The 12208-nt window shown below is 38.4% G+C and overlaps 2 protein-coding genes across 2 annotated transcripts; one reads left to right on the top strand and one right to left on the bottom strand.

Moving 5' to 3' along the window:
• Positions 1-1729: 1729 nt before the first annotated feature.
• On the bottom strand, positions 1730-2865 carry LOC132058602 (uncharacterized). Its single transcript, XM_059451059.1, has 4 exons — positions 2751-2865; positions 2264-2688; positions 2116-2181; positions 1730-1828 (listed from the first exon to the last, which is right to left on the bottom strand). The coding sequence occupies exons 1-4, from the start codon at positions 2863-2865 to the stop codon at positions 1730-1732; spliced, it is 705 nt and encodes a 234-aa protein (XP_059307042.1).
• Positions 2866-7968: 5103 nt separating this feature from the next.
• On the top strand, positions 7969-11051 carry LOC132055320 (pollen-specific leucine-rich repeat extensin-like protein 1). The gene is made up of 2 exons (XM_059447070.1): positions 7969-9736; positions 10308-11051. Exons 1-2 carry the CDS (start codon positions 8243-8245, stop codon positions 10713-10715), a joined length of 1902 nt encoding a protein of 633 aa, XP_059303053.1. The 5' UTR covers positions 7969-8242; the 3' UTR covers positions 10716-11051.
• Positions 11052-12208: the final 1157 nt, after the last annotated feature.

Genomic DNA, 12208 nt, shown 5'->3' with positions numbered 1-12208 from the left:
AAGAACAAGCATCATCAACCGGTAGAGAACTAACTGCTACCGAAAAAAGATGTGTCTTAAGAAACCGCCAATATTTTTCTGAGGACGATATTGAGGACTTGTACTCTGATGATGATTAAGAATGTTGGGATTTTAGTTTTAAGTTTAATATATCGTTATGCTCTTAGGTATTAAATTAAGTATTAAGTTTTTTTCAAGAATGTTGTGGTTGTATTTTTAACATATCATGGGTTTCTTATTAATGAATGAATTAGTGTGTTACGTATTTTCATCTACTCAAGGTTATGAATGATGCAATTTAATTAAGTTTTTTTTTTTTTTTTTTTGCATGAACGCTGCCATTTTGACTAACTTTGATTAATTATTAATGAACAAATTTAAGTATTCGTAAAGAACTTCAAGCTAATGTCACCGATCCTTGAACGAAAATGGCGTTCGAGCACTTTTCAACCTCTAAAACGGTCATCCGAACTTTTGTGTATCCTTGATGTGTTGATCCTACCTAATTAAACGCACAAAAATAAGTAGGGTTCTATATAAAATATTGAAATTTCGGGGTCCCGAAGCATGATTAATCTATGGTCAAAGTACGTTAAAAAGTGTAACGAAAGAAGGGTTAACCAAAAGAGGTGGAAATTAAAAAAAGAAAAAACACTATAGCGCAAGTAAATTCTTTGCGCTATAGGAGTTAACGGAGACGTCTCTCGTTAACACTTTAGCGCAGATAATTCTTGCGCTAAAGGCATTTTCGTAACATTTTTTTGTTGGGGTATTTTGGTCGAAATTATTTTTTTTGAGGGCATTTTGGTTCGCACTTACCCCACTAATGACACTAACGTGGAGTCCGGAACCAAAATGCCCTAAAATAAAATTATTTTGAACCAAAATACCCAAATAAAAAAAATGTAACAAAACTACCTTTAGCGCAGTATCTAAAGCACTTAACCGTAACAGAGCCGTTAAGTGCTTTAGCGCAGTAAAATACTGCGCTATAGCACTTAACCGAAACGGGCTGTTAAGTGCTTTAGCGCAGTAAAATACTACGCTATAGAAATTTGTCTCTCATCTATAGCGCATTATTTTACTGCGCTATATCGGTCTGCCATTTTCCAAAACCAGTCTCTTATTACATTTTCACTCCTTTTTACGTAGTTTAGCCGTATATTAATCATGCTTTGAGACTCCGGAACTTCAATATTTTATATAGAACCCTACTTATATTTGTTCAATTAATAAAATAGGCTCAATACATCAAGAATACTCAATACTTTGGATTGTCGTTTTAGTGGTTGAAAAGTGCTCGAAGTCCTTTTTTGTTTGAAGACTTGTAGTCATTAGCTTTACGTTATTTATCTTTTAGGGTTTCATCTTATTTTTTAAATTAATGCTTAACTTTATTTCGAATGTGTCACGTTTTTTTTTTATTATCAATTTAGGATGTGAAACTATAAACAATAATAAAGACTAAGATAATATGTATAAATATGCAAAAAATATATAATATTTACGATAAATTGTACAACACTAATGTATATACACTACCGAGGATGGGTCCCACATGTAGTATGCCGGAGACTATCCCTAGGCATAAGGCTCATACCATCCCCACCGCCCTCGCTATCGTCTCCATCGCCCTTTTTCCTCTTAATAACCGGGCGCTCCAAGTCATGATCATCTTCTCTTTCCCTAGCCCTTGCGCCCTTAACTAGAACGTGCTTCTTTTTGGGATCTAGTCCCGCTGGCACGCCAGAACTTCAGGCTGAGCTAGGTCTGGAAACTCGACCTCTTCCTCGTCGGGAGTCGCCACCTCAGGCGCCGAAGGGTGAACCTGAAAAGTATATAATAATTAGTACCATTTCTTATTTATATTGAATACATTAATGTTATTTATTTAATCAAACTTGTGTGTCAACGGGCGCCTGATTAGGCTCCTGAGATGGGTCTGTAGGCTCCTGAGATGGGTGTGGTGGTGAATATGAGGTAGTCTCCTGGATGAGATGTTGTTCGAAGTCCAAGTAAAGGTTATAAAAATTAAATAAATATTTACCTAATATTGAATAAAATCAGTTTTAAGTAAAAAACTTACATGCGCCTCGGTAGTCTCTACGAGAAGACATTTCGCCTCAGTCGATGAGAATGCTCCTGAATGGGTCGGTCCTGTGGACCCACTGGCGCCGAATCCTAAAATATAAAAAAAAAACGAAATAATAAGTAACATACATATTTAAAATAAGTACTACAAATAAGTATTTTAAATACTAACCGGGATCAAAAACTCATTGAAGTCAAGAATCCTGGCTCCCTCTAAATTCCTCACAGGCCGCTCATCAGCTAATGAAGCACGTAACGCCACCCAATCAACGTTATCACGCTCCTCCATGTATGCATTCTGGCTCGGCTGTGATGACGACCCGGGTATCTCAGCAAGTAAGAGCGCCGGCGTAAACGTAGGTGAGTCCCCAGGTGAGCTGCCACCGGCCTGGAACGGCTGCGGATGGACTAGACCGTGAACGCCCTCTGGAATGGGATCGGCCTCATCCGCCTCATCTATCAGATGGTGTCCTTCACCACCAGGTCCTCTAGCAGCAGCACCGCGGCCTCTACGCGCACGGCTTCCTCCGGCAGCACGATGTCCTCTGCCAGCACGACCTCTTTCTCTGGGAGCACCCGGTCCTCCCCCGGCCGCCGCTACGTTACTCGCCCCTCGGAATGCTCCTCCCTGCGCCTAATCTCGCCTGCCTGCCGGATACCATCCTCCGATATCCATATCATCTCCGCCGCAAGCCCCGCAAGCCCCGCAAGCCCAGGGTAAGGCATATGCTCTAACCCAAAGATGCGTAAACGCTGTACGGCCAGTAGCTGCATTTATGTTCAACAGGAAAAAAAAAACTATTTTTTAAAACGTAACAATTAATGCAATTAAATAAATCTAAATACAATAAACTTACCAATGCCTCATACTGCCCCGCGAGTGTTGAGTATCCTACATCCCTAGGGGGACGCAAAGCTGGGTTGTCGATCAATCGGCGTGTGATCCGATGATACCGCGCGTATGTAACGCTCAACGAGAGTCAAATGGCGGACCACCGCTAAAGTGCCTAACTGTTCTCCCGGCGGTGAGGCGGACATCCATGAAAGCCAGAAAATCATCATCGACGGCGGCCCCGATCGTCCGTGGTAGTGTCGGAGCTCATCACGGACGTCGGGGGTATACTCGTGCGCCCAACCGTCGTAAGACACGCTCGGGCATGTGCTCTCTACGATGTCCGGGTGTATCAATGGACACCGCGACCTCCAAACCCCCCGACTCGCGCCTACGAAGGCCGCAAACCATCTAATATAGCAGCGTACAGTGTCCATATAAATAGCTGCATAACTATTAATGTAAATTTAAATAGTTTTACTGCATCGTCCGTCATGTGATCAAGCTGGTCCCGGAATGAAAGAATACTGTGGTGCGTATCCACATCCCGGTCAAAACCCCCTGTCTACCTCCTCGCATAAGGCATGTCAATCTCGAGGTGATGCCTAGGTACGGGCTGAAAAGGCAGCATCCTCTCCCATGCCCATAATTGTAAGCGATATTAGAAAATACGATTTTTAAGTCGTCATTTCAAGAGGTTTGTCTACATTGAAGGAAGACACACTTAAAATATTACCTGGTGAAGAGCAAAAAATTCACACACATCTCTGACAACACCAATAGACGCTCGGCACAAGCATCTGTAAAGATACGCCAAAACGACCGTTGTGTAGTCTCCCGTGCGGTCCGGATGCTCAAGAAAATCAAATAACGTAAGCCGACAAAGGCACCGATGAGTTCGGGAACAAGATGCCCCCGAATATAATAAGCGGTACAAACGGGCATTACGATCAACGTCGTCTGCGGGGTGCCATCCTCGGCGGATCCGGACCCTCCACATCGGTGAGAGTGCACTAATCTTAACCCGACTCTGTCCCGAAATCTGTCCCTCGGCATCAGGCACGAAGTCGGTGAGCCTAGTCAACTCTGTCGTCCATGTCTGACCAGGAGGAGACTCGTACCGAGTGTATAGTGGCTCTCCATCTACCGCAATCCAAAGAGGACCTCCACATCCTGAAGTGTAATCGTGGCCTCACCAGTGTGAAGATGGAAGGTATGTGTCTCTGGTCTCCACCGCTCAACCATGGCCGTGATGAGCCCCAATCATGCTGTACCCGACCAACGGACACGCAACGGTAGATGCCGCCCCGAAACAATATCTCCAAGACGCGAGGGTGTGGGGGGTGCTCGCGTAAAAGAGTCCACGCTCTCTGCAGCCTACGGGGACGGAGCCTAGTAGATATCCCTATAGTACCGGCCCATAATAAGTCTGACCTATGATTATCTTGCTAAGACAATACTGATCTGTCAGCGGGCCCCGGGTGATCATCGGGCCCCGGGTGAGCATCAGGCCCCAGGGGAACATCGGGCCCAGGGGGAACATTCGGATCCATGAAAGAGTCCGGTCCGTACAAACTAAATTAGTCATTATTCTTGAAATGAAAGATAAATTATATTAACTAATTAATAATTTGTAGGGAATATGTGAATTATGTAGTATTATATCTTGTGAATAATTAACATGGGATATGTTGTAAATTTAATATGTGATAGTAAGGACACATATGTGATGGCAAAGACTTTTAAGTTAATTACTTTTGAATTATGTGATGGCAAAGACTTGTTAAGTTAATTAGTTTGAGAATCGAAATTCAGCAGTAATATTTGTTTAGAGCTTTATTTTGAATATGTGATATATTTTTAGTTGACCAAATAGCTAACACAACTACGATAAAATTAAACTAAAAGAGTATATTCGTCGACCACATGTTTTCCTACAAACTTTACATTTTTTTTTGTTAGCTTATGTATTTATGAAAAGAAGAACTTTAACTATTCTTTTTAAGATAATCTTTTTTTATTTAACATATATATTCACGCTTTTAAAATTATATAGATTAACAATTCATAATCATTTACAACTTGTTTGGATGGTTGTTACCTATTGTATTATATTATGTTGTTAGTTTAAATACGAATTTTGCTTTGATTGTCACTTTAATTTTATTTTTATGTAACGACGAAAGGTCCTATTTTATGTAACCACTGATTTGGTCCTATACAATACAACACAATACGATAAATGTCAAAACAATACATAACAATCATCCAAACAAAGTGTTAACAACATAATAATTCATTACCAATCAACTTCTTTCAATTCATAAACAATATTTAACAACTAATAAATTCATAATCAATATTTAACAAATAATCAATTAACAAAATAATAATTCATTAACAATTCATAAATAATTAACAAATTAACAACTCATAAACATACAACAAATTAACAATTCATAAACATTTAACAATTCATAAACATTTAACAAATAATGAATTAAACAAAAAAAAAAAAAAATCAGAAGAGTGGCAAAAGCCACTGCCCAGTCGAACAAGAACAAAAAAAAAAAAAAGATTTTTGTTTTTCGAAAATGGCAAGGGTTAAATGTTAAGCATGCTTAGAATATAATGTATATAACAAAATAATAACAAAAGTTCATAGTAGAAAACCTTAATCGAAGATTTTTTGTAAAGTTATTTTAATTGAGTTGTACGCGCTTTTTCCCAAAATTCGAACTTAGAATCTCGCTTCCGACTTGAATATACTGAGAATCTAAACTTTCACGGACGAAATAGAAAATGACGTTTTTGGATGTGGGGACCACCTCGGTTTCGCCTCCAATGGTGTTTTCGTTTTTTTTTTTTTTTTTTTGGCAACTGGAGGGACCAGTGGTGGAACCCGATGGGTTTAAAGTGGAGCGCTATAGCGCAGTAAAATACTGCGCTATAGGAGAGAGAGGAATTGCTATAGCGCAGTATTTTACTGCGCTAAAGCACTTGCGGCTTCCGTTACGGTTAAGTCTTTAAGCGCGATAAAATCGCGCTTAAGGTAGTTTTGTAATATATATTTTTGTTGCGGTATTTTGGTTCAAAATAGTTTTTTTGGGTGCATTTTGGTTCCGGACTCCACTAACGTGAGGTACTTTAGAACCAATTAGTATTAATTGATCAAGTTTTAATAGAAGTAAAACCTGTGTAACGCACTCAATGCGTGGGTCATATTCTACTTTTTGTAGTTTCCATTATAAAAAAAAAAAAAAAAAAAAAACCTTAAAATAAGCTTTTTCTTTAGAAAAAATATATCATCAACTATTATGGGAAGGGAAGGGGGCTTAAATAAGCTTTTAAACAATGAAGTAGTAGCACATTGCAGACAGTAGGCTGTTGAAATCGTCAAACTTCAAAACTATAGCTTCTGTTGGAAGTTTCCAAAGATGTCCAATATTTATAACGCTAGGTTAAGATGGTATTGGTCAGCCAATTAATATGACTTGTCAGGTACAATAATATTAGGAAATAATTGATTTAGGATTATTTTTATGAGTGTTATAAACGATCTAACTAGAGAAATGTAAGTGATTGAAACATGAGTTCCTTTTAAGAGTTCTGACCAGAGAAATTTCTGCGGAGCGCTTCTTTTTTTCATAGACCTTACCTTACATAATACAAGTCTGAATTAATCTGAATAATGGTACCATAGATAATTATAAATATTTTAGTATTTTGCAATTAGTATTTAAGTTTCAACTGATTTATGGAAATAGTGATTTAACAATGTATTTCAAATGAAATTGTGATTTTATTCCAATCTTTGACTAGTTCACAATACTTTAACTCAAATAATGCACAAACATCTACAAAAAGGATTTCAAATTCCATCTGTAAGCCAGAGTTACATCAGAAATGGAGATGCATGGAGACATAAAACCCAAAAATGGGAGCGTAGTTGATGGAGACGTGGATGTCAATATCACACGATATCTACGCGTTCTCTTTTTTCTTCTTTCTTCACTTGAAATACGGTATATGAGTTGGTACATTATTTGCCCCTTGTCTTAGGGCTGGATGCAAGGATTCTAGTCTCAACAACTCTAAATTTCTTACCATAAAATGGTATAGTGAAATGGTACGGTTCTTTCAACTTTAATCAGTAGTCTCGAGTTGTAACTTCGTAAATAGAGTCCTCTTTAATAGGGAGCGTTAAAAATATCAATAGTGAAATTTTTACTGCGCGAATCCAAATTAATCAAGTCTGTAAATTTTGAGACGAATTGGTAAAAAAACATTCTCAACTCTTAACTATCAATTACTATCAGTTAGTATGTACGCATGTTTTGATGAGTGGATGGGTATCTTTCCGTGATGCTAGATTGCTAGTTAATTGTTTTATGAATGATTGAAGGGCTTGGAAATGACTTCGAAAGTCTTCAATACCTCGATCAAATCGGGCTATGAACTAGGGGCGGACTCAAAACAGAGGTTATAATTTATTTGAATACAGTAATTTCGACTCAAACTCTATATATATATGTTGAAAAAATTGTTAAATAAGTACAACTAATAGATTTCGTACTTAACAAATCAGATGAATTGGAGTAAAATTTTGAAACAAATCCATAAAGTTCAAGAATCTGACTCTGCTATGAATTATCGAACTCGAACTTATAAAGTTTAAATCTTGGATCCCACTCCTCTATGAAGTATGAGCACGTTAATGTCATGCAATTGTTCCTTTTGTTCCTTTATACTAGTTGTTGCTTAGGCAAATGTATGCTTGCCTTTTAGCAATTTGTTTGCTGGCCGTAGCAAACGTCAAAATTTATCCTTGAACGTTAACAGAGTCATATGGTCAATTGTCGATTAGTACCTTATATATGACTGGTTCAAAGATACTTTAATTACACTGTACGCGGTATTGAAGTATTGATTATAAGCTGTCATTCTTAACGCAGCAGCAGCCAAAGCATGTGCCAATTTCCCAACTCTTGCATCATACACTACTTAGTTTCATTACTTTAATCAAAAGATAATGCTTAATGACCATACTTTAATACTACTTAAATACTCTTTTCAATATTCCCACAACTACTCCATTCCCAACCCCACAAGTAATCTTACATTACAACTCCCAAATCCATATTCTTTTTATATATTATAAATATACAGGTCTTTGATTTATCCATCCAACATAAAAGTGCCAAACCCAAAGTCTTAAACAAGCAATACCACACAACCACAAAGCGAAAAAGCAAGAAAGCAAAGAGCCAAACCAAAGTTAAAGGTTGTGTCCCAAAAAACTCCTTTTAGCCTAAATCAATGGCAGATGATGGGGAAAACTTGACCCCATTTTGGCTACAAAACTCCAACGATCTCCGCCGTACAGAGCGGCTCCGCCACCGGTTATCGGAGCTCTTCTTTAACGCCGGTCTCTTGCTCATCATTCTATTAGTAGCAGCAATTTTCTTCTTAGTTTTCATAGTTCCTTCTACTCTCTCTTTTACTAGTAATATATTTAGACCAAGCAATGTAAAGAAAAGCTGGGATTCTGTTAATGTAGTGCTAGTTCTAGTTGCTGTGATTTTTGGTTTTCTCAGCAGAAACAAGAATGAAGAAAGAAATCCTAATGAGTATCAACAAATTAGTTCTCCAATAAACAGAAATGAAGTTCAGAAATCGAACCCATCAACACCAAATAGTCGATGGTTTAACGAAATTCGAAATCCAAATCCAAATCCAACGACACCACGCACATGGTTCGATAATGTAGACAGGAATTCCTTTAACAATAATGGTGGTGGGCCTGGTTTGAGGAGGAGTTCTAGTTCATATCCTGATTTGACTGAAGTATCACCACGGTGGATCTCTGGTGAAGATCATTGGCGATTCTACGACGATACTCATGTTGATGCTTATCGATTTTCTGATCCAGGTCAGCTTCATCGCCCTCGTAGCTGGAGAGATGTTGATCGTTCTCCTGAACCTGAAATAATTAAAACTATTTATGAAGATCATTTAGAACCCATTAAGGTGCCCACATTTACTCAACCAGCTTCAATTCCACCGGTGCTATCACCACCATCTCCACCCTTATCAGCTCCAGCTCCAGTTCCAGCACAAGTATATGAGGAAAAAGTGATGAGAACATCTCGTAGTGTTCCGCGTAAAAGTGAGAGAACAACTAAGCAGAGGGAAAATTATGAGACGGAAGGAATTAAAGTTATTATGGTACCGGCAACACTTCCTCAACCACCACCTCCACCGCCACCAGCTCCTGCACCAATATATGAGGAGACAGTGAAGAAAGCATCTCATAGTGTTCCGCGTAAAAAGGAAAGAAGAAACAGGTCAAAGAGTGTTGATAATTTTGATGCACCGGTGACGTTTTCTCCACCACCACCTCCGCCATTGCCACATTACGTGGAGCCTAGGAGCAGTAAAAGTGATAAGAAAAGAGGTGGTGCAAGTGCTACAAAGGAGTTTATTAACTCATTGTATCACAAAAAGAAGAGAAAAAACAGGTCAAAAAGTGTTGATAATTTTGATGCTCTTCTACACAAATCAGAACCTCCACCTCTCCATTTCCAATATCCGGTGACATCCACTCCTCCACCGCCGCCTCCGCCACCACCACCGCCACCTCCTTCTCTGTTTCAAAACTTATTCACATCCAAGAAAACCAGAAGAAAGAAAAATGCGCCGCCGCCGCCACCACCACCACCGCCCCGTGTCAAGGCGGTGCCGGTCAGGATATCAAGACCAAATGTCCAAAATGCCCCAATCACCAGAACTCCAGCACCAAAGCCAGTGAAGGTAATGTTAGAACTTTGCTTTTGGAGTGCAGTAGTTTTGTTTTACTGCTTTAGTTTTTTTTAATAAATCCTGGTTAATAGTTTGTTAGTTAGCTTTTCCTATTTGTTACTCCCTATTCTCATTTATGTTGCATTGTTTGACGTGACACAAAATTTAAGATATAAAGAAATATTTTTAAAATTTATGATTTAAAACAAATCTTAAATATTTGTATGGCTGTAAATTATTTCAACAACAATTACAATATACCCAATGTAATCCTACTAAGTGCCTGTAAATCATTTCATTTAGGGTGTAAGGGGATTTTAAAATTAATTTGTTTCCATTTAGAGAAAGGTGAGTTCTTGTTTGGGATGGATTAAAAACAAAAAAATGTCATATAAATTGAGACAGAGAAAGTAGTAATTAATTAGAATACTCTTGTACGCGAGTAATTATGATTATTTTTTACTGTTTTTGTTCCTCTAAATGGAGAGCTAAATAAAAAAATTCTCTTTGACTACAGTGCCAATATCACAGTCTCAAAGTCTTTCTGTTATTTTCCTAATTTTGCTTGTTAAAAAACCAACAGGTAAAAAGTTTTGAAAGTGTCGAGGAGAACTCAAACAGCGGAGGAGAATCGCCATTGAGACCAATTCCACCACCGCCGCCGCCGCCACCGTTCTTCAGAAAACAACATGCCTGGAAATTCGTAGTACAAGGCGACTACGTGAGAATAGACAGCACTGTCAGCTCACGTTCAGGTTCGCCTGAACCTGAAGATAGTGATTCCGCCGTCAGCACTCCAACGGAGGAAAACATTGGCGGCGGTGAACGGACAGCGTTTGCGCCTCCACCACCACCGCCATTGTTCTGTCCAAGCCCGGACGTAAACACAAAAGCTGAAAACTTTATATCAAAGTTTAGAGCTGGATTAAAACTAGAGAAGATCAACTCCATCAAGAAATCTAATCTGGGTCCAGGAGTAGGCCAGAGTTAGATAGAAATCTATTACTACCTTTTTCATATTTTGATTCTTTTTTTCCACATTGATTGATTTGTTAAAGTTTTAATCTTTTTTACACTTTTTTACATGATTGAGATTTGAGGTGTTTTTCACGTTGTACTGCATAGAGTTTGTGTACAGAAAATATAGAGCTTGTCAGATAAAGATTACAGTAGAGAGTTTATCATACGTTAGAGGGTGGAATATGATTATTTGATTTTGTTTTTGGAGTTTGTTGTTGCATTTGTTCATGTAGTTGACTAGTGATTTTGAATAATCCGTGATGATGTTTGTATTGATAAGAGGAAATAATATTCGATCTTGATTCTACTGCTTGTGGGGATTTGTTATTAAGCGATAGCTGGCTTGCATTTTCAAATTAAAGAAAGAAAGAAAGAGACATAACTTAGATATATAGTAAATATGTATCCGTATTAGGTATCTATACCAAATTGTATAAATTTATCGTGGTTCAATGATTTAATGAGGTAATAATCTATATATAATATAAAGTTAGGCATAAATAAGATGATGTGACACTTCTGTATGGCCACCATTTCTATTTATCTTTTTTCTCCTTTTTTCGCCATTTTTTCTCACTTATTAACAAAGATCTACTAATTAATGGGATTAATAAAAACCTCATAAAATAAATAAAGTAAATATTATGTTGCAACCCACGTAAAGCTTTGCAATAAAGTTCAATTACTCATTCAACCCACGTAGAAGAAATATATGGTTAGTCAACACAGCCATTTATTAATATTTCAGAGAATGACATTTCCCCTTCCCCTATTAAATTCCTATTAATGTCTTTAATTTGTAAAGAAAAACGTTAATAGTGTGTACGGTGAAAACCGGACATAGCGTAAACCGATGAAATGAGGACCGAGGCAAGGAAGATTGGAACGTGCCTGATGACATCCGAGCTAAACCGGAGGAGCGCTTGCCAGAGGCCGGTAAGGACACCGTTTGGTCCGCCAACGTTGGTCCGTTTGGCCGTTGGTCGGTACTGGCAGGTTGAATGTGAGCCACGCGTCGGTGGCGTCGACATGGTCAACCACCAACCGTGTGTGTGTGACGGCGCCGTCGGTCTTATCCCACCAAATCCATTCGCAGTTTGTCCTTGTTATTATTATTTTATTTTATTTAGGTTCACATTGTATGGAGCCCGTGGAGCGAAAGATTATAAATATGGGACACCCTCCATCGCTGGAGAGGTTGGCTCCCTTTATCTTTCGAACACAACACGATTGAAGAATCTCATATTTTATTTCCTCGAGCATTCGGCCTAGGCCGTTTCTTTGTAGAATTATGTGCTAATCATATAATACATTGTTCACAAACGTTTACATCTTCGGTGCTTCATTAGTGAGCCTTCCAATTTCTATTTCCTTTATCTAACATACATCAAGAACAAAGCACGTATATCATGCCCGACACAAATTCAATTGATTATCCGATTTCGGGGTAAACGAGTTTGGCGC

Source organism: Lycium ferocissimum, chromosome 5 (assembly GCF_029784015.1).
Source record: "Lycium ferocissimum isolate CSIRO_LF1 chromosome 5, AGI_CSIRO_Lferr_CH_V1, whole genome shotgun sequence".
NCBI lineage: Eukaryota > Viridiplantae > Streptophyta > Magnoliopsida > Solanales > Solanaceae > Lycium > Lycium ferocissimum.
Note: the sequence above shows the minus strand (reverse complement) of the source record. Positions and strands in the feature narration are given on the sequence as shown.